This window comes from Triturus cristatus, chromosome 10, assembly GCF_964204655.1.
Source record: "Triturus cristatus chromosome 10, aTriCri1.1, whole genome shotgun sequence".
Taxonomy (NCBI): domain Eukaryota; kingdom Metazoa; phylum Chordata; class Amphibia; order Caudata; family Salamandridae; genus Triturus; species Triturus cristatus.
This window is the reverse complement of record NC_140593.1, coordinates 1,214,379,358-1,214,404,166: the sequence shown is the minus strand read 5'-3', so window position 1 is coordinate 1,214,404,166 and position 24,809 is coordinate 1,214,379,358. Positions and strand designations below refer to the sequence as shown.

Below are 24,809 nucleotides of genomic sequence, written 5' to 3'. Positions count from 1 at the left end.
AATACAGCCACCTGGCAGCTTTTCACAAGTCTTGTTAGTTGTCCCATCTTCTAGAGCAGTGGTTCTTAACTTTCTGACTTCTGTCGACCCCCATGCAATTATTATTGGAGCCCAGGGACCCCCAATGAATAATTTTGGGAATCCGGAGACCCCCACTTAATGATTACTGAAAGATGAGGAACTCCGGATAAGCATTTTCGATGAATGGAACCACAAAACAATATAGAAAATATACAGAAATAAGCATTAATCAAAGAAATACACAAGTGATTAGATATTTTATTTAATTCATGAGCAAATTTAAAACAATCAAAATTTTAATAGGAAGGTTAAGCTTTTCTAAATTCAATTGCGGCCTCTAATCGTCCACACGATATTATTTTTGATGCACTTGCTCTGCTCCCACGAACCAATCTGCTGATACTAACTACATTTTTAGCTTCTAATCTCAGATTCCTTCACATTTACAGAACATTTTAATATTTTATATTGTACATTTTGCTTCCTTGTTTATATACACTTTATTAATCTGTTGATATTATATAATTTTCTAAGTAGTCAGGCACCCTCTGAGTAACTTCAGGGGCCCTCTGAACAGGCTTTGAGGACCCTCCGGGGTCCCCTGACCACAGGTACAGAATCACTGTACTAGAGAATCTTTGGGTCCCAGGGACATGGAACTGCAGAATAGTTTCTTGTTCTCCGTCTTTACATCCTGTACCAGTGGCACCGGCAGGTCAAAGTTCGCGGTCTGTCCTGCGATCTGGTCGAAGGTGCACCTCCACCGGAAAGTGGTCACTCACTTCCAGAGCCTGTACAGAACACAACAAAATCAACGTGTTGGAGGCATTGGGCTGATAGAAGAAACAGAGCAGTTCAATAGAAATGCATGTCAAAGGTGCAGACAAAGCAATCAGTTATGTGGGGGGGGGGGGGTGAAACACAAGAATCTGTGAAAGCGGAAGGGACATATATATTATTGTTTCTTAATTCAAAACCACAAACCTTCAAGCAAGCTACTTCAAAATGTAGGCACTGTATTCATTTTGCAATGTTCCTGAAAGTAAGAAAGTCAGAATTTAGAAAGTAAGCTAATTTAATTTGAGTAGGATCTGTGTCCCACTTGCACAAAGCTCACTTTATCCTCCTATTTTGAGTGAATAAATGGGACCTGCTTCCTGTAGACGAATCCCCTGGGTGAGGACAAGCAGACCACGTCAGCTGGGGTTGAGGGAGACCGATCAAGTGTTCATATGTTTACAGAGAGCAATTGGATTGACTGCAGAGTGCAATGCCAGAGGGAGAGTGGTCCATAATTAGCAGAAAGGTAATGAAAACATCTTCCGCTGGTCCAGAGCCTCCTCCATCCAGGCAACAAGAAGAAGAAGCTGATGATTTTAACATTCTGGATGGAGAGTGGCGCTGAAATCTGGTTCAAAGGCAGATGGACCCCACTTTATGGATGATTTGTGGCAGGTACCGAGGCTTTTAAAAAGGATCCTCTTAGATACAGGACATCTGGCTAGCTGGGAAGAAGTAGATCATGGTGTCACACCTAAAAGTAATCTAGCAGCGTTGCTATGAAAGAGCTGGATCTTGAGAGATGATTTTCACAAACAAAGACAAGTAGTGTTGCTATAGTCAACCCTGGACAATATTGTATCCTGTATCACTGTTTTTCTAAAAGACAAAGAAGGAAGAAGAGGGACTCTGCACAAGATTTTGAGCACCAGAAAAAGATCTGGAAACACTGGTAATGTGAGGGGTAAAAGAAAGATTATACAGCGGTGTCTCTCATGGGTGGCAGGACTTAGTGGACGACCTATCAAACGTTGCCATGAAGACTCTTAGATAGCAGTGAAGCAGGCCCTCCGGAGGTCAGTACCTCCATTTTCTTGGTGTCCAACTTCAGATAATTGTTTTGCATCCATTGTGAAATGATGAGAAGACAGTGAGAAGAGTGCGGCAGAGAACAGCTGGAATCCAGTCTTCCCAACGGTTGGATGACATCAACACAGCAGTAAAAGTGGGAACCAAGAGGACAAATATGGAATGTTAAGTGGGCGATATGTATGTAGGAAAGAGTTGAATCCCGCAGATCAGCAATATCAGAATAACAGACCAAGCAAGATTCGGTGAGGAAAGAGAATCCAGTCAAATTTAGGGCTGTGAGTCCGGAAGTGGGGTTGGAAGCAGTATCACAAGCAACAGAGACAATAGTATTAAACAGCTTCACCGCACCGACCCAAGGTAGCATAAGGATCGTTTTATAGTCACATTGAGAATTGATTGTGGTCCATTTAGAGGATGGAATCCAGCCTGGGCTTCATCAAACACAGAGTTACATTCCAGAAACTGCAAGTTGTTGGCCAGTTGATGATTCAATGACTTTGGAAGGGAAGAGAAGGTCTCACATCTGGCAGAATGGACAGATCTGCACTAAGTTCTTTGCAAAATGGCCTAACTAGAGAGAAATGATGGAGGAAGAAAGAGAGAGGTTACACCTCATTCAGAGCTGGTGCAATGGCACGGACTACCAGTTGAATGATTGTCACTGGAATAGGATCAAAGGACATCCGGGTTGGCTAAATTCACTGCCATTAACCTAGAGTCAGGAGCGAGGGAATTAGCACCTGGAGCATTATAGTCGGGAGGTGGAGAAAAATGAGCGATCCTCACATACAGACTCAGAAGCAGAGGAGGAACTATTAGAAACATACTGGAGGGTGTAACTAAGTTGGCGGAGAGGTGAGTCGCATCCAGCTCTCACGCTCACTGGCCTGAACGCCTCTGCCCGCTTCCACGCTCGACAATCAGTAACTATGCCTTTGAATAACTCCTACTGAGGAAATATATGTGAACCCCCACAGGATGAATCGGGGTCCGACATTAGTGAATAAACCCACTTTTAGTATACGATCAGCGCAGGCTATGTTAAGGTCAGCCTATTTGACACTAGCGCCCTTGCTGGGATTGGTCTCCAGTGTCTCTATGCAGCATAAAGATGGATCGGAACTGCTTTATCTTTATTTACGCACCGTGAAGGATTGTTGTATTAGAAGGTAATGATATGATAAACAATTTGTAATTGTGTCATGGAAAAACCTAGTGGACCAGAGAACGGGGGGAGGGGGGATAGTTCAACATTGTGTATTCAGTAGATTGTAGTATAGAGCATTGGATATGCATGAGTTTATAATAATCGGAAATTCCCTTTACATTTAAGACCTGCTTTACTCACTTTTGCATCTCCGAAGACCAAAGGTTACTATGTACACCAGAACTTTCGTATAAGTATATTTCTGTTGCTGTGTGCACCTTGGACTGGAAAAATGTAGTCGTGACTAGTGCATTGTATCTATCCTCTGCCGAAAGGAGCATCTCTATACCCTGGTATCACGATGACTTAAAATTTCAATAAAAATATGTTTTAAAAACAAACAAACCATGAACTATGCCTTTGAAGATTTGAGCTCCCGAGGGCACCTCTGGGGCACCCTGTAACCTGGGAATTATCGGATAGAATGGGGTGGACAGCTTGAGTGGCTGTAACGACCCGGGGAATGCTGGGCCGCCAGTCAGAGAGTGGCCTGACAGGAGGGAGCCAGCCAGTGGTGGCGCTCTGCTGCCTCTTAGAAGCTGGGGAGTGTGTGCTGGTGCTCCAAACCCCTCTCAGAGCACACCTGGGGGCAACATGAAGACTCAGACTCAGTGCAGGTCCCGGGGCCTGCGGGAATGCGGGCTGGTGGATTACAAGCCGCATGTCTGTGGCCTACTTACAGGTGACTGGTGCAGCTGCGGTGAAGCTGCCATGTGCCTGCAGCCAGGGGAGGCTGAAATGGGTGTGGACCCTGACTGGTGCTGCGGGACAGAAGAGTGCTCATGCAGGCCCCGAAACTCAGCGAGGGTGCACTTGGGGGAGGAGCAAGAGACCTCGTGTGTGCTGTTGACCACCCCAGCTGCAGTGGGCCTTTGAAGAGCAGCAGCACATGGAGCTAGGAACATTGTGCATATGGCCCAGTATGCGTGGACTGTGAGCACTGCAGGGTCCCCCCCTTTATGGGGCAGCATTGTGCCAGGACCTGTTAGGGACTGTTGTGTTGAAGAACATGACCTGCACCCCTGGGGGAAAGATGCGGGCCATTGGCCCTACTGCTGCATGGAAGGGACCACAGATCATTGCCGCCTGGGACATGTGATGCACTACTTGAGATAACCGGGTGCCCCTTGTGATCCTACCTGGGCACTGTAGGACTTCCTGTGCACCGGCCCTTCCATCCTGAAAACGAGGAGGGACTCTTCATGCCCCCTAAAAAGAAGACGTCCTCTTGTGGCAACCTTCTCGCATATCTGGATACACCCTGGATGGGGTCTGCAGCCTTGGAACCGACCATGGCACTCACCAGATCTGATCTGGTGGAGAGCCTCCGTATCTTCAAAGCAGAGCTCACAGATGTGCTTAAGCAAGACTTCTCCACAGGCATAGTCAAGCTCTGTGCGGACTTAACTAGGAAGATTACAGAACTGCGCACACATGTGGATGCAGTGGGCCAATGAATCCTCAACGCAGAAAGGCAACCAGAGCTGTATCGACGGCCCAGACTGACACGACGACCAGGTGCAAAGCACTGGATAAACTCATGCAAATGGCCGGTAAATTGGAAGATCTCGAAAGCCGTTCGAGACGTGAGAATCTACGGCTCAGAGTGTCCAGTGAAGAGATCCTGGATGCCAATCTGGAAGCCTTTGTGACTGGCCTGCTTTCATTCTTACTGTGTGATGACTACCCAGAGATTCGAATTGATAGAATTTATTGCACCAGACCCAAGAAACAATCCCAGCAAAAAAGGCCCAGAGATGTATTAATCAAGTTCCACCACTTTTTGGAAAAGAGGAAATCCTACGCCATGCCAAAAAAGCAGGAGAGGTGAGCTTCCAGGAATATTCCTGCGTGATGTACCAAGATGTCTCTCAACTTCGGATTCAAAAAATGATTCAGTGGGGGTCTCCGGCTTCCAGTAATGATTCAATGGGGTGGGGGTGCCTGGATTACAATAATGATTCAGTGGGGTCCCCGTATTCCAGCAATGAGTCTGTGGGGTGGGAGTCCCCGGATTCAAAAATTATTCAGTGCAGTCCACGGCTTCCAGTAATGATTCAGTGGGGTGGGTGTCCCTGTACTCCAATAATGATTAAGTGGGGTCCCTGGATTGAAATAATGATTAAGTGAGAGTCCACAGAGGTCAAAAGGTTAGGAACCACTGGTCTAGAAGCATGAAGTTGTCTTTACTCCCCACCCATTAAAGTAGACATTGGCCTCAGTCTGGGCTCTTACCTCTTCCTCGGACAGCCCAAGTTTCTTGGCGAAGTTGAACGGTTTGGCAGAGCCGGGAACCACGCCGCGGAGGAACTCGTCTCCGTGGACCACGATCCTGAGGGCAGAAGCGCAGCAGAGATTATGGCAAGAGTCTGACACTAGAGTCTGTGTTTTTGTTTACATTAAGTAAGGTTAATGAAGTGTAATTTTGATGAGTACAGCGCAATGATCAAGAGAGGGTTAGCATGATGCACATATGAGATGGTGCAGCTTCGGGAAGCTCTGCTCTGTCTCCCACACTCGACCGTTAAGATACCTCGAGTGTTTGTAGATGGTTCCTAGGCCTTTGAGAGCTGACCCAGGAGTGGCACCTAACAATGGCTACAGTCTCACAACTGGACAGCCCAGTTTTCTAGCTGCAACATCAATTTATGGTTGAGTACTATTGTGATGGGAATTTAAATTTGATGGAAAGGCTTTTACCATGGTTTGTTGGGATCATGGCATCACTGCGGCTTGTCGCCTGATGAAGAAGGAAGTTACTCATTGGTGGGTGGAAGCACGTCGAGGAAAAAATAACTTTTAGCTAGCACCAGACCTTTGAAGGCCTGTGCAGTCTGTTGAAGGATGGGTGGAGGCAAGCAGACATCACCCCTGGGTTTGGTGGAATCTCATGGGTGGGAGAAGCCTTGAACTCAACCATGTCCTGGGTGGAGGCAAGCGGACGTCACCCCTGAGTTTGGTGGAATCTCGTGTGTGGGAGGGGCCTTGAAGTCAGCAGTGTATTTATTGTATGGGCAGTATTTGGAGTCACCTACCAATGGTTGCCCATGCCTTCCATGAGGCTTGTTCATTTACTGCTCTCTGCTGGAGGAGGTGACGCAGATCACCTTTATGCTCATTTATCTTGGAGCCTTGTGACCAGTGTATGTGTATCTGATGAAGCGTTGACTGTGCAGAAATCGAGCCCACATCTCACTACCATGTGTTTGTCTGAATATGTCTATATGTTGTTTATACTTAAAATCTCACAAACGCCTGAAGCTTGACACTGATTTCCCTACTGACCACAGATTCTCGAAATGTTGGTAGGGCTGGCATAGAGTCAACTGCATATAGGGATGTCTGACATCTGACTGATGGTTATCAAGCACACCGGACTTTTAGAGTTACTGCACAAATTAAAATCTCCTCTTTTCACTACATGACAATCTGCTGCTGGGCCAAGCAGTTCAGGTAAGGATAACCTTCAAGTCAAGAACCTACTTACGCAAAGCTGAAAGAACCTACCACAGTAAAGCAAACCATAAACACACTTCTCTACGGAGCCAAGAAACGAACCACCGCTTCCTATATGGTCATCGTTTTTTGCATCGATTTCCCCGGCTAGGATATAATGGGATTTATATTTCGGCAGATGGGATATCTGTCACCGTTGTGATGGAGTAACCCGTCTGTCAAGTTCTAAATCGGGTCCTTAGTCACCAAACCCAGAGCCCGACAGTGACATCTCCAGGCCATCGGGACAGCTGGAGGCGCCCAACCCCGGCAGCAGACCCTGAGCCCTGAGTTCTTCCTACCTGTCGTAGGCGCAGTGGGTCTTCTGGCTGACGGTGGTGTCAGCCTTGTCATCGATCAGCCAGTGGAAGCGGTCGCCGCTGCTCCGCCGGATGCTCTTCCGGTCCTCCCTGGTCAGGTAGGCGCATGCGGCGTTCAGGTCGCCCAGTAGCATAATGTTCTAGGGAGACAGACAGGGCAGAGGTGAGTGACGTGCACCCCGCAGGGCATTTTGTGGATCTGTTGTGATCTGCTCCAGTCCTCTGAGCAGATCTCTAAAAATTGCTCTTTTTTTGAGCGGAGCGTTAGCAGTGTGTCTGCTTCACCTACTATGTAGGATTTTGCTCTCAAAAGTAAATAAACATCCACTCTTACAAAGAAACAGACACTTCAGAAAAATACCAGCAGAAGCAAGAAGTCTGCTCACTCTCTTTCCGACTGCAGCATCTGCATAACCGACTTATCATCGCTCGTAGCCCAGAGGCCAGCGCCTGGATACCCTCACGGGTGACAAGAGGCGCTCTACAAATCTACTGACTGATTGAACACAAACACCATTTATATAAGAATCGTCGGAGACAATAGGAACTTTGGAGGTAACACAAAACCTCAGTCCATCCCTTTATTGAATGACTACTGCTGCCAGTAAAACAAGCATTGGCAAAGCCTATTGGTCTGGTGATGTATGCATATAGAGGCATTAACAGGTGCTGTTTACATACGCTGCATGTAGAAAGGCGGTTTATCACATTAAAGCCAGGCCTAGAGGCTTTGCCAGCACTGGAGGAAAAGGAACAAAACATGATTGCTCTCTGCAATGAACGCAAATCAGAGCTAAAGGAATGAATGTGCCAAACAGTGTGCGGGCAGAGTGCGCTTTTATACTGAAAAATAGTTCTTTGTGAATTCCAATGGAAACACTTCCTAAATGGTGGAATTATACACCTTACAGCCAATAGCGTGAGGCGCAGCAGATATTCTACTCTATGCAGAGCCACAGTCCAGCCTATGTACATTTGAAATCATTTGTAACAAAAAAGAGGTCATGTAATCAACTGCGCTGTCAGGCCGATCTAAACACAGTAACTAACTGCTTTTGAATTTGTTCGCTATTGGCATTGCTTTTCATTGTGTTATATGAAAATCACAGCAGTAATAAGTATATCTGTCGCCCATTCAAAGTTTTACATGTACTTATTTGTCATTTATTAAGTATTCAAGCTCTGTGCAGTTGCCTGCTGTTCGTAAGTTCAGTTCATAAGCCTTTCTCTGAAATATTTCTGAAATATATCTGTGTCCAGAGCAAAAAAAACATGTCAGTGGATGTGCCTTCTCCAAGTTCATTCACATTATAGCAGAACATTGGAATGTTGAGCGCTGTAATTGAAAACAATGGAGTGCTCTGGAATTCTAATGGCCGGTAGAAGCCCGGATCTCCAACATTCCAATGTTTGTTTACAGCTGTTGCTGTGAACAAAGGCCTCATAGAGTCCGAGGTGATTTCACCGTCCTCGGCTCCGTGGGGCCTTTGTTCTATTTGTTAGAATATTCTGCCCTATAGTGGCAGAATGTTCTAATAGCCTTATAGCCCTCCCTAGCGGGCCATACCGGCCATTAAAGGCCCGCTCCCTTGTTAAAGGCCCGAGTCAAACACTGGAGTGGGCCTTTATTGGCCGGTATAGCCCGCTACAGCGGACTATAAGGCTATAATAGAACATTGGAATGTTGCGAGCTCAATTAAAAGACAATGGAGTGCTCCAGGCTTCTAATGGCCAGTAGAAGCCTGGAGCGCCAACATTCCAATGTTGTCCTTCACAGCTGTTGCCGTGAACAAAGGTCTCATGGAGCCCGAAGGGAGACCTTTGTTTTATTTGTTAGAACATTCTGCCCTCTAGGGGTGGAATGTTCTAATAGCATTTTAGCCTTCCGTAGCTGGCTTATACTGGCATTAAAAGTCACGCTCCCTTGTAAAGGGCCCTTGCATGCTTGAGCGGGCCGTTAATGGGCGCTAGAGGCCGCTACGGCATGCTATAAGGCTATATTACAGAAGCTTGTGTGAGTCACCTGGTCAGTGCTTGCATTCCACAATTTTCAAAATGGCGACAGCCTTTCTTTCCCTTTAACTTTGTTTCATGTGCAGCAACCTTTTGACACTCAGTAGAATTCTTATGTTCCATGCAGAACCCGGATGCTATATTTGTGAGGGTGATCTAGTGTATTGCATCCCTCATCTATAAGCAAAACCTTCTCTCCACACCAATCTCTTTGTCCAACACAGCAGGACTTCGAGAAGGAATGTGTTCAGCTTGGCTGGGCTTTTTGTTACACAAGTCAGACCATGTGCTGCCTTTATTTTAGGTTCTCTTGCTTAAGACTCACCTGCTCTGCCTCACACTCTTCGACGCTTAACACAAGCCAAGTTTCACAGGTTAACACATGATGCATACATGGCATGACGCAAACATGGCAAGAGACCCGATTCAGGTAAGAGACTGATTAATTTTGGACCTCAAAATGGCTTTATTTTGACTACGCCTGAATATAGAAGTTGATGGGCGAATAAAGTCTTGCAATTATTTTCTTTTAAATCTACCTCAAAATGATGACATGTAATATGCCAGATACCTCCCTACCCAAGTTAATTATGTTTTTTCTTTAATATTTTCTACATTTCTACAAACACTTTTCAAGTCTTTTTTGTTTTTTTGTTTGAAAAGTTAAAAAATAGCTAAATAAAAATGTATCCGCCCCATGCCCCCCCCCCCCCCCCCCACTTACCTCCGTCTTCCATTTCTCTCGCAGTTCTTCGATGACCTGGAAGAGCTTCTGGATTTCCTTGGCGGCGTCGCGGGGGCTCGCGTGCAGAGACACCAGCACGAAGTCTTTGATAACTGTGGAAAGAAACCACAACAGAATTTGTTGGATGTAAGTGCAAAACCTTATATGGCCAGCAGAGGGCACTGTGGCAGCGCGCATGACTCCCTTCTCCCCTTCACCTCCTTTCATGTAAAATATATTTCTGCTGCCTCGGGGGCGAGACTGTAAGGGGAACATGAGGGCTGGCACTGCTGACTGAGGCCTGAACCTGTAAGGGACGTGTAATCTGAAGTCTAGCTTCGTGTCTGAGCCTGTAAGACCAGTGTAACTCGAGCAGGGCTGGAAATAGAACAAATATACCCCAGGAACCCACAAACCGAGGCTGAAGGGATGGCATTGGAAGGGGTGGAGCCATGAGGAGCAGCATTTGACAGGAAAACAGACATTTAAAAAAAACATTAAAACTCGGCTGTAAAGAAATTGACAACAAGGGCAAATGTGCTAGTAAATGTGTTTCCCTCACCGGTCACAAGCATGCTTAAAATTTAAATAACATGAGGTTAAGGCACCTGTTAGAGTGATTTTTCTGTACCCCCCAAGTATTGTGGTACAATAGAGGTAAGACTAGCTGTTGAAGTACATTAATAATAGCATGGGATCCGTGATGCTGCAAGCAGTGAGGGCGGGGCGAGTGAGCGTGGGGGCGTGGTCAGAGGCGTGGCTAAAAAAAACTAAATATTCTGTAGCTTTTCGGTCTTTCACCTTCAGGTTACTACATATAAAACAGCACACAGTTTATATTAAAATGAAATGCAAGTAAGTTAGGAAATGCACTATTGCACATTATCTATTAGTCAATGCACTGCATGCACCAGAGAGCCACAGAATTACATCCTCGTTGGTGCAGTGAAGAAAAGTGACTTGTGTGTGTTTAGTGCTACGAGGTCCCCGTCGGTGACAGGAAGCACTGTGAACATGTAACTCGTTATTTTGAACTTGCATTACACACAGTATAGGATACACTGCTAAAAAAAATGTGCAAAAACATTTAAGATAAAAAAGTGCTTCCAAAATATAGATTTTAGTAATTCACAGACTGTATGCAGTGCTATTTTTTTTATAACTGTCTTTTAAAAGCACACACTTCACAGATTAGCTGGTAACTCCCTTACAATACCCCTCAAAAAGAATAAATCCGTGTCATTAGGAAACTTCAAATGATTCCATCAATCAAAGCCAACAACGGCTTTCAAGCACCCTTTACGTTTGCAGATTGACCAGTTGCGCACATTTACATTTCTTTCCCGGAAGCAAGCACCCTGGCAGGAAGGCTTGTTTAGCTGTCTGCCGCTCCCTAAGTTTCACAGCACAGGAGGCTCCCAGCCTTACACTGCAGCTGAAGCATTACAGCTTTCGGAATGAAGAGTCCCGGGGTGGTTGTCAGTTCACAAAAAATAGGGGAACGTCATGCCTCGCAGATGCCTCCCCTGCCCCCCCCCCCCATACTTTGACCACTGGGTGAGAGAACTCTGAGGGTCAGCGCACTTCCGATAGAAATCTGGTAGTCAGTCTAGTCACAGATTTGACTCATAAAATACCTTAGAAGGTTAATGTGCCTGCTGCCAGGTGAAGAGTGTGACAGACCGGCCACAGATTTGTGTTTTGTGTAGATATTTCACTGGGTCACTACTTCAGTTGCAGGAATCCAGGGTGACCTGTAGGTCACACTCTACAACCCTTGGAACAAACCTCAGAGAATCATGAACTGGCCTCAGGGAGCCGCGTGCAGACTGCAAAGCAAAGGTTGGATCCCTTCCTGTGTGTCTCAATCTTTCCTTATTCTAGGTTTGGTGAAAAGGGTTCCTTTGGGCAGCAATAAAGAATTAGTTGTTTATAAATAGATATATCACTCATACAGGCAGATTGTTCTGTCATTCTCAGCGTGTATTCACATCTCTTATAAACAAAGCTTAGAAAACTAAACAAAACTGGAAACAAAGGATTAAATCTTAATTTAACTCTTCAACGCCTATAAAGTGACAAGCAGTTTGTCTTTGTTTCCTATCATCATGGTGATAGGTTCTAGCTGGCTCCCAGCCTGGAGGAGACTTGAGCAAAAGTAGTACTTTTGGTCCTTTAAGTGAGGCATTTGTGTTGGGCGTAGCTGGAATTGAAAGTAAGGGACCTCACCTGCAGGTTTATGGACAAAGTGCCGGCACTGCTGAATGTCCCTGGGGTCAGCACCGGGACAGTCACATTTCATGAAGTCCAGCCTGGTTCCGGTTCAATGAAAGCTGCAGGATCACGATCGAGCCCCCTCATTTCCTGTAGGGCACCCGAGGGACAGCTCTACTGCCACAGCCTGTGAGCTGAGTTTGCACTAGGGATGTCTCTGCTGCTCGAGGCTGTAAACTGCGTCTTACATAAGGGTCTTCTCTGGAGCTCGAGGCTGTGAGGCACATGTAACACGAGGGTCACTTCTCTAGACCCGAGTCTGTAAAACCGGTATAACTTGAGGGACAGCTCTGCTGTCTGGGGCTTGGGCCTGTAAAATCTGCGTAACTTGAGGATGACCCCTGTGGTGTGAGGGCTCAGCCTGAAAGTTCTGCCCAGGGTGAGGCATCGCTCGGATTGGCAGGGGTTTGGTCCAGTGAGTTCTGTGTATTCTGAAGGATAGCTCTGCTCTGTGGGGCCAAAGAGGATAAATGTCTGTAACCTCATGCATTATTGTCACCTCATGCACCTGCCAATGAGAGGCCTCAAATAGTTATTTCGTTCAGAGCATGAGACTTTGGTCTTTGTTGTACTGTTCATGTTTGTGTGAGGGTTTTCCTGTGGAACGGTGGCTCCCTTGCAAGTGTCTGGCACTTTTCTTTTTTCGGTTGCAGTTCCAATGCACTACAAACATTCGGTGCCCTCTAAGGCATAATTTACCTCTGTTTCAACGAATTGGCACGAACCTCGAGCTTCCTGCCTTGAAGGACGGAAGGGGGTTCCACCACCTGACTGTGTACCCCTCTCACACCCTGCCCCCTTCCAGGTTCCTGGCTTTGAATGTCCATTCATCTCTATTTTAAAATCTCCTCTCTGAACATTACTCACCGTCCATGCACCCCCTTCCGGTTCCTCTCCCCTCTTTCAGTGAAGGCCTTTGCAGCATGTAGCAGTGTGATGCAGTCTTAGGTCTGCTGATTTTAACAAACCGCTTGATCCTGGGCAAATAATACTCTCCCTGGGCTTCTGTCCTCTGATATCACAGTGTCAGCTTTCCACATTTGTCGCAATAAGTGCGCCGGGTATGCCCAGACGTGGGTCCCGTGCTCTCCATGCCACTGGATTCATGCTACCCAGTGCTGATGAGGGGTGATACCCTGAAACCGGTCCCAGGATGCTTGTTTGCGGTCCAGGGAGGAGATGGCCTGGCAGTTGGGGCTAGACTGTCCCCATGGGACCAGGGCTAAGTGTGATTTGCGTATGGCTGGGTCCAAACTGGAATGGCGTGGTGAGTAAAAACATAATCTGATGGTTTTAGGTCCAGATCTCTGGGACTGCTTTATGCCTCTGGTGCAGGTGCTTTGACAGGGTAAAGTCGGGCGGAGAGACATACGGTGAGATAATGAGCGCCCCGTAGCGCCTATGATCAGACAGTGGGACAGGACATTGGAGCCATGATGGCAGGATGAACCTGCAAAATATGTGATGGTTGGCGAGACTACACCCACAGGCAGGGGTGCGGGGCCCCAGGTTGGTGAGCAGAGTGCGGGCCTTGGGCAGCTGCCCACCCAGCCTATGCCAAGCGCCGGACCTGCATCTAAGTAGTCCTGAGCTGTCACAAGTGGTACCCAAGCTCCCCTCTTCTGAGGGCCCAGTGCTGTCTCTGCTAAGTATACATTTATGATGATGCAGGTAATGCCAGTCACCACTAGCTGGCTCCATAAACTGGAACCGCCTTTAAATGTATCACTGAAGTTAGTTTTTCTTTTGAACAAGGTGTGAGGAAACAGGATTTTAGCAGATTTCACCTTTACTCTTTGCCCCCATTTAGGCTTTTTGGCACCAGTGCTTAATTTGAGCCGAAGCTTTCCGGTGCTGAGCACCGGCACCTAATTGTCAACACCACACTTAGGTCAGTCTGCCACAAGGTGGCGCTGCTCATGTAATTTAGAGATGAGCAGTATAACAGTTGTTTAGGAAAACAATATACATAAAAAAATTACTAATACCTGCCTCCCCAGTCATTCCTTTAGCTTTGGGGACCTGGAATAATCTGAGCTGTCGCATTTACATGCAAGAGGGATGGTTAGTAGCTGTTTTGGCAGCCATGACAGGGGCGATGGGTGGGGCAAGCTGCAGTGGCCTCCTGGTCAGAGCCCTGGCGCTTAATATTTTACAAATTAAGCACTGCTTGATACTGATGCTATGGCTCTGAAATGCCTTGAGCCCTGTTAATCAGGACTCAATGTACGTGCTCTGACCCTTAGAATAGTATATATTTAAATGGCTTCCCTCCAATTGGAATAGCTCAACTTCCTTGCAGCATCCTGGTATGTGCTATGAGGGGTACCGAGGGCCTGTACATTGAAGTGTTTCTCGTGAATTGCAGCACTTGTTGTGCCGCACTGTGTGGGACAAGGCAAAACATGTCTCCCAGACTGCAGACTGTTAGAGCAGCTTTAAGCTGCTAACTCTCGCTTTTTAATATATATAACTCATCTTTAAGGTGAGCCCTAAGGAAGGGTGCTGTATATTAAGAAGTGGAACATGTACTTTTGCACAGTCCAGCAGTAAAACCCCTAAATTGTCATTCTTACTGTGGAAAGGCTAGTAGCCCCATTGGCAAGTACAGAGTTACAGGCTGACATCTCAGTCCCGCTAACTTCTGAATGGGACTGCTGAAATGGTACTGTAAGGTATCCTAAGAATCAGTGCATTAAATCTGATTTAACGTCACTGGTGGGCAAACTGCAACTTTAGAAGTTGCTGCTTTAGTTGCCCTAAGTTTCCTTCCAGTGCCCGTTTATGGTTGCACACAGTGACTTTCCTCGCAGACAACCTTCTGCCCTCCTGAGGAGACGTGTGAGTGACTCCCAGGACAGGACACAATAGAAGCCTGCGGAGGGGGTTGGGGGGGGGGGGGAGAGGTGTTACCTCACCCTGGCAGGAAGCCATACAGGTTTTGGCCCAAAAGGACGAGCTTCAAAAGAGAAGGAGCCTTTGAAGGGAACCTGGGGAACACCTGGGAGAGGGGCTGCTCTTTTGTTTAGACAGACAGGCTGGCACTAGGGACAGGAGAGGGGAAACCAGCTGTTAAACTGTTTTTTCAGGGGCGTGTAGCTCTCTTGGTAGCCGCACCTCTGGGTTGGGCTAGGGAGTGCTACATGCTGAGAGAGGGGTTCTGCTATCTTGAGAGGGGGTAGAACAAAGACTTCTGTGATTGCTAGGTGCAACACTTTGGGGCCAATTCCAAACCGGGTCGGAAAGCTCTCCGACCGAGCCGGATCCGAAGTGTTTTCCGACCGAGCCGGAGTCCTGCAGTCCGACCGAGCGAGTACGATGCGGCCGTATGTTGCCAGACTCGATTCGGTCGGACATCCGCACCGTACATGCCTGTGTTGGGGAGACCCTTGGGTCTCCCCCTGTGTCCGCGTCGTAGGGCTGAGGGTGACAGGGGGTCCGATGCGGACCCCCAAAAGCAACTACCCAGACGTTTTGCGAGCCGGACACTCCGGCTCGCACCGGCTGTCTGACGCGTGCATTGTACTGGCTCGGTCGTAAATCGCACCCATTGCATGCCACAGTTAGCTTACGGCCGAGACGTACGGAGTGGTTCGGACCCGGGAACGACTCACGTAGCTCGCATCGTACTTGCTCGCTCGTACAGCTGTACGAGTCGGGCGTAAAAAACGCGTACGGCTCGTAGTTTTTCCGGCCGGATCGTGTTCGGTGCCCTTCCGACCCGGATCGGAATCGGCCCCTGAGTAGGAAGTAGTCATCAGGAGGGTGGGAACCCAGCAGCTCACTCAGGCCTCAAAAAAACATAAAAATGTTACTAAATGTAACTAGACCTAAATAATCTACTCAACCTATTTGTAATGTTCTTGACCCATAAACTCATTTAAAATTATATGATCGTGGGCAAATAATTTAATTCATTGAGCCGCCCTTTTCTTCATTATCACATATGAGAGCGCCTTCAAATGTGCGAGTTCAGCATGTCTGCTGTACAAAAAAACTCTCTTGTTTGATTTAATGGTGTGAGAAGTTGGCCTGGTATATGCTGTTCACTAGTTCTAGTGACCACCTTGTACCATGCCAAGCAACCCTTATGGTGTGGTTGTAAGTCAACCTTTTGGGACTAGCTGCCCTAGTGGTAGCGTAGGCTAAGCAGTCTTTGAGGCTAAACTCGTGAAGCGTGTTAAGCAAGCTGTTTTACCAATAGTAACCCCCTTTTATACCAATGAAAGGACACCACACAGATATATATTCAAAATATATATGTATTTATTTCTCAAAGTAACCCCTAGTCTCTTTATGAGCACAGGAGCACAAATCGTCAAACAAGATTATCACAGAATACACAGAAGTTGCACTTTATATGGATAGGCCCTGGTGGCCACTCGAACCATATACTAAAATAGTGGTATAAGTACCACGAACAGAAAAGGGAAAAGGCCTAGGGCCTCTAGAATCGCTGGGCCTACAAGGAGCTAACGTCAGTTAGTGACCAGGAGGTCCACGGGTGGCGTGTGCAGAGCAAATAGTCACACGCGTGCTCCCATAGGTTTCAATGGGTGCGTAAAAAGTACAAAGTTACTGCAAAAGGAATCTTCCGGATGACCTAGGAACTTAAGATTTGGAACACAGGCACTAGAGATGTAATACTACACTTGGGCACAGGAGTGCCAGCTTTACCTCACCCACAGGAAGCGGGTGCATAGGCCTCGAAGTGCGTCGGGTTTCTTCTATCGGTTCCGTGGGGCCTGTAGACAAAAGTGCTGCAGGCGGTCGGTCGGGAAGAGATGCAGTGGATCCAAGAGTGGATCGGAGATGTTGAAGACCTGTAAGCAGAGGGGACAGTGTTCACAGTCACTAGCCAGTGACCAGCGTGGCACCAGGTGGGTACCAGGCGATGTCGGGTGCAAACAGGAAGGAAGGTGTAGCTTGACTCTGCAGCCACGTGGTCCCTGAAGGTCGACGACGTCCAGGAGTCAAGTCACGAGCTGTCCCACGCCGGCTCTCGCTGTCGGCGGTGTCGGCGACTTGATCGAAGCAAACAAGCCTTGGGAAAAGCAATTGTTGTGGGCAAGGAGTTTAAGCTGATGGTTCTGACCAGCAAGGTCAGAGGAACTGCTCCTTTGGAGGGGAGCAAGGGCCAGTCTGGAGCAACCAGACCAGCGGTGTTTGTCGTAGATTTCGTCGCCAAGATGGCCACTAGCCAGCGGGCCAGCAACCGGTTAGGCACGTCAAGTGGCAAAATGCAGAAGGGCCCCACGCAGATCGTGGAGATGCTGGAGGGCTCACCTTTGGTGCAGATGCTGCTCGAGGGTTGGGCTTCTCAGGACCCAAAGCACAACTTGGAGGGAGCCTCGGTTGTTGCACTGGTCAGCTTGTCATAGTCGTTTCAAGATGGCTGGCTCCACCTGTCTCGGTGCCTCCACGGGTCTCCTCTTTGCAGGGACTGTGGATCGGGCGGTAAGAGGTCTGGAGGTCCAGGTCTTGTCAGTCTCTGGGCTCGGGCTCCGGCGGGAGGCGGCGGCAAAGCAGACGTTGATTCGCTGGATGGTGCTTGCGTTAGCAAGGTGGTCACTCCCTGACCACAGGGGAGATTGGCTTCAGTCCTCTGCGCAGCAGAGCGTCGAAGTTCCCGTCTTCTTCTTAGTTTTAAGTTGATTCCAGGATGTCTGAAGTCTTAGGACACAGCTCCTACCTTTAAGCGGATTCTAGGGGCCGGACTACCTGCTAGGTCCCTCCCTATGGGTGGGACCAGGAAGGGGGGTGGTTACACCCCCAATCCTTTGTCCAGCTCGCCCCAGGCCCGGGACTGGTGTGCCCCAGGACCGGTTTGAACTGGCATATGCACCGAGGCTCCTTGTGAGCCACAGGCATGTCTGGTTTCTTTCAAGCCCTACCTGACCAATACACAAAATCCTGTCTGGGGTGGTGCACGCACCTCCCCTGGCAGGAAACCCTTTTGTCCACACCTCCCAAGCTGGAAGGACTCCCAGCAGCAGGAGGGCAGACTTGTGTCTGTGGTGGCAGCATCCATTTTGTGGAGCTGAGGCTATGTCTGATTTTTACCCGGGTTTCAGGTACTGTACATGTCGTGTCCCTCTAGAAGGGTGGAATGCTAACCCCGTCGCCAGAATTGGCGAGGGGTTAGTATTCCAATTCGTATGACACCTTACTCGACATGTTTTGATAAAGCCAAACCAAAGATAGCATTTAACCGCGAGGTTCATAATGCACTTAAGAGTATATGGTATGACGATATCTGGAAACAGTAGAAGGAAGTTGTTCCGACCACTGCAGACAGGCTCAGCTCATGCCAGAGCACCATCTCACATGGAACCAAGCACTCTGCCTTCAGGATTGTTAAGGCCTGCCATAGGAGTGACTTATAGGTTACCAGGTGTCCCATTTAAGGTTAGGTATAGGTATACTACACCTAAGTAAGAGGTGATTACACCAACTTACCCCAGCTGAGTGATCAGCCAGTTGTGTCAAATTGTTAGGCCAAGCCTGGGGTGGCACAATACATGCTTCAGCCCTTGGCAGGCCTTGGGTACACCAATGCCCTGGGTACCTAGTGTACACTGGTACAGGGGCTGACAGGGTGATCCAACCAATTGGGTATGTACCTAGGGTACATGGAGTCCATTTTAAAGAGAGAACAGCCAGGCTGAGATCCTGAATAGCAGGATCTCAGGCCAACTAAGTCGAAAAACCAGCTAGACACTAGGCAAAAATTTGGGGGTAACCATAGTCAGATATCCACCTTCCTACAAATGGACTAAACTTTCTTTCCATATATAATACAAATCTAGCCACAGGATACACATGACCCCTGACTTGCCTCTTAGTTCATCAACAGCATTTTCATCAGGGCGGGGGTAGGAATGTTTCTGAAATCATGTTTAAAAACAATTACTTTTAATAAATACATAACTAAAGCATAAAGTGGTAGCACACTGTCATTTGTAATCAGCAGATTTTACATTGAATTGACCACAAACCTTCTCACTGACGTGCAGCTTTACTGATAAAACTTGATAGTGTACAAACAATAATTTTTGGAACTAGAGCGTCTGCAAATATGTGTCACTTGCACATCACCAGGTAAAGTGTTCTGGTTAGTTTTGCTATTATTTAGCTCTTTGTTTGCATCACACTTCTTAATTACAAAAAATGTGCTTTTGTAATTCCTAATATATTTTGAAATATTTGTAATATTAATTTAAAGGCTATTTATTTAAATGTTATGTGTTAGAGAAAAATAACTGATATCTTTAGACTGCTCACTTGACAAAAACCTCCAACTCTAGTAAGAGAGAGAAAAATAAACCTCCTTTTTCAAGCAGCATTTAGTTAAAAGACAAACTGACCTTTGACCTCTTTCCTTGAACCGACAGCAAATGTGTCAAAATAAAAACAAGATTAAATGGCATTTTTTTTATTGCTCATTCACTTTCTGAATGAACAGAACACCTGTTTCTTTCCAGCCTTAGTTTACTTGCCAGATGGGACTAGTAGGTGCTACAAATGGCTCGAACTGATAACATTTTACTAGATTGTTTGAGGCCTGCTATTGGCTAGTTACAGCAACCTCTCCTGAGGGCATTTTCTGATCATAAATAGCCCACCCCTGGTACTCAGAACCTAGATCTTGATGGACCACAGAAGAGAACCGAGGAAGGAATGCCCTGTTGCACCAAGGACCCCTTTAAGAGAGGCTACACCAACGTGGGCTGCACCTGCTGAACCTGGTGGCTAGCAAAGGAGAAGGGACTGTACCTGCTTTGTCCTGTTCATCGAGAAGCGACTCGGGGCCCTAGCCAAAGCAGGAGACTTCAAGGATCAGTATTGCCCAAAAAAGGATTACATAAGTACCGTGATACTAGACCATGACACTTCTTCCAGGCTTGAGATGAGTGCAAAGGACATCCGCGCCAGGGCCCAGGACCTGTTGGTGCCTAGAATTCATACTGCACATTGGGGTGGCCGCAGTTTTCACTACGGTGCATCTAAACTCTGGAACACTCTTCCACCGGAACCTAGGAATGCCAGCTCCTTATCTGGCTTTAGAAAAAAATAAAAAACTTGGCTTTTCCAGTGTTAGGCGCAGAGCTTGCTGTTTGGAGTCCCCAGCGCCGAGACACCCGTTGGGTATTTGTGCGCTTTTATAAATTTCATTAACATTAACATTTTTATAAATTTCATTAACATTAACACCTCACCAAGCCTGTGGATTGAGGAGTAGTTGTAGGAAGACGCTAATGCTTATCTACTGCATCACCGCCACAGCATCCTTGAGCATCTTTAGCGTCATGTATCCCTTGCATCAGGACCACGTCCATGTGACAAGGGGATACAATGACTGTAAGTGACTGAAGACTATTTTCTTTATGGAGGTAACTGTTTCTGAGGGCCTTGCTGGTCCCTCTGACTGAGGGCCTTGCTGGTCCCTCTGACTGAGGGCCTTGCTGGTCCCTCTGACTGAGGGCCTTGCTGGTCCCCCTGACTGAGGGCCTTACTGGTCCCCCTGACTGGCTCCCTGCAGAAGTTGATCACCTAAAGTAATTCAAAGTAACAGCATTGAAACTTACCAGTTTTCCTCAAAAGAGTTTCCAAGTGTCAAATTTGTTGAATTTACTAGTGCTTAATCGCTGCTGAGTAAAAAGTTCATATTTACTGTACCTTGTAAGTTCTGTATTTCTAGAACCCTCTGGTGGATCTTTTTTCATTTTGGTGGCAAAAATTGTATAAAACCCAATGTATTTTTATAAATTAGTGTTGGATTTATTTGGTCTCTCGTTTATTTCTTCTTAAATGGTTTTGGTGTTGTTTAAATGTCTGACACTTATTCCTTTAGACTGTCCAGAGCCACAACTACCCATGGATGAGCTAAGGGTTTCACAAATGAAATGTACTGGTCCTAAAGAGGCCGCACAATCTCACCATATAATACACCCCATTTCCTCACATAAGGCGTTCATGCATCAGAGAGGGGCCTGGCATGCCTTTAGTGGCCTGGGTCCCACAAAAGCTTCTGACAGCTTATGAAATATATATTGACTGCCTCGTGCACCTGCGTACTTATACTTCCACTTTCACTCTTGCTCGCTTGCTCGCTCATGCCTGTGCTCTCCCACTCATTCTCACTCACTGACTTACTCACAGTTGTTTAGGGTGCCCTCCTTCCACACCGAAACTGGCACCACAGTCTGACCCACACATAGCTCCTCACAATAATCAAGCACTATTGTCTAACACCAAGGTCTATCTTAGGAATATAGCCTTTTAATAAGTGGTGAAGGCGCCTCCCATGGCGTGCGTGGGCCTTGTACGCTGCTGACTGACTGCCATCATACCATCTTCATCGGATCTGCAGTTGGTTTGTTCTGACCAGCTCTCATTTCCCACCCTGGAGGTACCTGTTTTTGGAGAGTAGAAGCGAACAATGAAAGGCTCTCGGGCGAAAGCATCCTCCTCTTGATCTTCCTGACCCTGCACGTACTGGTATGTGTCCGTCACCTCCACAACGTCAGGCCTGGTGAAAAGGAAGAAAAAGGCAAACTCAGAATTTAAGATGAGCTTCCAGGAATCTGTAATAAGTCCACACATTGCAAATATGCAGCCTGGTCCCACCCACGTGGCTATCTACACTACGCACATGAGCCGACTGGATGGAGTAAACACCTCTTGTCTTCTATTCTAGGTAGACTCTGGGGGGCATATGTACAAGCCCCTATCACCACGGAAATGTCACTTTTTGTGACGTTTCTGTGGCGATAGGGGCTTTGCCTTATTTACAAGGCAGTGTTAAGCCACTTAACGTGGCCTAAAACTGCCTTGTAAATAAGGCCCCCTTTCACGCTATGCTTAGCATGGAAGGGGTGGGCAGTGGGTGTTGCAGTGGGCGTTCCACCGCAACACCCTTTGATTTTGACGCTGCCCCCTATTTACAAGGGCAGCGTACATAGGAGGCAGGGCCAACATTAAGACCAGGAAAACCTGGTTATAAGTTGCCGAAAAGAGGAGAAATGCATTATTTCTCCTCTTTTTAGGTCTTGCCGAGCCAGCGCACATGCGCTGCTCTGCGAGGCATTTTGTAAGGGCTTTTAAATTCCAAACACACGCTTGTGCGTGTGCTTGGAATTTATCACTTTCTATTGGGCTTTGCATGCTGTCTTTCTAGGAGAGACAGAACGCAATTGGCCCAAGGGGGTGCATGTCCCGCCTTCTCTGTTCTGTGGCCTAGGGTCCATGGAAGCGAGCATGAGCGCCATATGTTTCCAATTATTGCGCTGCGTCTCGCAGTCGCGTTAATTAGAAACAGATGGGCAAACGCAGCGCTTTCACTTTGCCGCGGCGGGCACCACCGTGCTGCGCGTGCAGTAGTGTTTCTGAAGCAAAGGTGTCTTTGCACCCCTGGCATCCCCGCTCTTCATGTATCTGCACCAGCTTTCTGTGCACCCTTAGCTTCTCTGCACCCCTCTGCCTCTACACCCCACTGTCTCTGCACCCACACCTTCTTTGCACCCCCACTGTCATTGCGTCCCCATGCCCCCGCTTTTCCAGTGTCACTGAATCCCTCTGCACTTTTAGTGTCTTTGCGGCCATCGTGTCACAGCACCCCAACCGGTGTCTGCACTTTTCACCCAGCTCCCTCTGCACCCCCTGCTGTCCTTCCCCCAGTGCTGGTCAGTAGCACCCCCACCGTATCTGCCTGAGCTTTGTTTCCTTTCCTTGCCTGTTCCTGTGGACCCGTCCCCTCTGCCGTCGGTCTTTCCCTCCCACGCTGCCTGTAGTCCCCAACGCTGCCCTGTGCACAGAGGGCAGAGGAAGGGCTTATGGTCTCCCCCAGTGCAGGGCGGGAGGTCTCCCGCTGACTCTCTCCTCCAGGGGACAAGGTCTGGTCCCTGTGGCTCTTGCTGGGGAGAGGAAGGAAGCGAAGAGGGACTCTGACCGCTGCCAGGCTGGGTGAAGGGGAAGTGCCGAGGGTCTCTCGCTCTACCCTGGAAGGTGTGGCAGGCGAGGGGGAGGCTAGGAGCCTCCTGGCAGGGAACTGTTACTGTGACAAATGTGATATTGAATGTGCTGCCGATGGCGAGCCTCCCCTCCTCCGGCTGTAACCGAGGCGCACACAGTAGTCCTGCTGCTGCTGGGTACCGGGCGCGGGCGCAGTTTTAGACACTGTCCATGCTCCAAACATCACTGCCCTCTCAGCCTCCTTGCGCCCTATGACCTTACCACTCTCAGCCGCCTCCCACCAGCTCATGGCCCACGCGCTTTAACAGTTAAACTCTCAACTTTTTCCTCCCTTTCCTCAGTAATATCAATCAAATGTTTCCGGACTCTCGCTTCCCCAAAACCGCATTTTCTCCCCTTTTCCAGCCATCTCGTCTCTCTGTCCAGCTCACTTCCTCCAGCACCCCGCTGAGTCCCTTGCCCCCCTACTCCCCCAGCCTCGCTGCTCATGCATAGCTGGCAAGCAACCCCCTGATGTGTGGCACAGTCGGCCAGTCCTGGCTTTTTAACTAACAAGGCAGAACTACGAGTCCCATAATGTAACACGTTGGTGGGTAAAATCCAGAATTGACACAAGCACGTGTTTGTATCTGTAACGTGTAAATATGTAAACTTCTCCTCATGTAACGTACATGGTTCTATTGTGAAGCGCTCTGACACCTTTGGGTAAAGTCGGCGCTATATAACAATGCATTAAAGAAAACAATAAATAACAAGCATTGGCATAGCCAATAGGTCTCGCCTTTGGGACCTTATAAGTATTTAATTATGCAGCACAATATCCTTACTGCAACAACATCAACTGTTGCATGGCTAAACACTTATAATGTTCCAAAGGCGAGACCTATTGGCGATGCCAATGCTTGTTTCTTTTTCCATGTGTGCGGCCTTGTGCAACCCACGTGGAAAAAGCAAAATGCCTTGGATTGTTTCTGTGTAGGAAGGTGTCCCTTCCACACATAAACAATCCTTAAAATAAAGACATTCTGTAACTTCCATCTGTGCTGCATTAAGCAGCTCACATAGAAATAGAGGTGACAAAATGGCATTTTAGGATTGTTTATGTGCAGGAAGGGACACCTTCCTACACATAAACAACCCTCTCCTGCACTCAGACACTCTTACACTCTGGTGCAAGGGTGCCTGCGTTGGCGCTACACTGCTAAGTTTAGCACAAGCGCAGGTGGAAACACAAGGCTGCACCATATCCTTGTAAATATGGCGCAGCCCTGCGTTTCTGAAGTGGCGGAGAGAGGCGTTAAGCCATGACGGCTAACGCCTCACTCCGCCACTTCCTCGTACCTATATCCCTGGGTGAGGAACACTAGGGTAGGGTTTTTAGGACTCCAGGAAAACTGAGCTGGGTCAATTTTCTTGGGGATCATATTTATTAATTTCTTCTCTTGAGGCGATTAGGCTCTGTTTGGAGAATTTCAGGTTTACATCAGCCAATTAGAACCCGAATGAGATGCCAGGACGGAGCACGGAGGGAGTGCAGCACCTGTAGATGAAGACATACTGCTCCTTGTAGCTGTTCCGCCCAAGCCGCTTGCTCTCCAGGTAGCGGTATTTGTGGTAGGCATCGTACCTGCCCGCGAGAGAGGGGAGAAAACACAGCAGGGTAAGTTCCTCAGTATTCCTGTTTTCTCTGATCACCCCTCCACCCATGTCCTGCATTAAGTTTCTTAACCATTTCTAGTGGAGGATGAAACCCAAGCTTACATTGCCATGGGTAGTTTGCTGGGCCTGCATATTCAGGGATCACTGGTCCACTCAAGGATGTTTCTATTTACAGTCCACCATCCCGTGTGTGCCGCAGCCCCTTCTCCTTTTTGGGTCCCGGGTTATGGAACTCCCTCCCCGAGTCTCT

General features: G+C 47.8%; 1 protein-coding gene across 1 annotated transcript in view; it reads right to left on the bottom strand.

Moving 5' to 3' along the window:
* Positions 1 to 265: 265 nt before the first annotated feature.
* Positions 266 to 24,809, bottom strand: part of LOC146797091 (deoxyribonuclease-1-like) — a 54,562-nt gene continuing 30,018 nt past the window's right edge. The window contains exons 4-9 of the mRNA XM_085630301.1: positions 24,441 to 24,527; positions 21,343 to 21,458; positions 9,653 to 9,765; positions 6,898 to 7,055; positions 5,336 to 5,432; positions 266 to 812 (exon numbers count right to left, since the gene is read on the bottom strand). Of these exons, the coding sequence (XP_085486427.1) occupies positions 738 to 812; positions 5,336 to 5,432; positions 6,898 to 7,055; positions 9,653 to 9,765; positions 21,343 to 21,458; positions 24,441 to 24,527 (646 nt within the window). The 3' untranslated portion in view covers positions 266 to 737. The remainder of the gene's footprint in view (positions 813 to 5,335; positions 5,433 to 6,897; positions 7,056 to 9,652; positions 9,766 to 21,342; positions 21,459 to 24,440; positions 24,528 to 24,809) is intronic.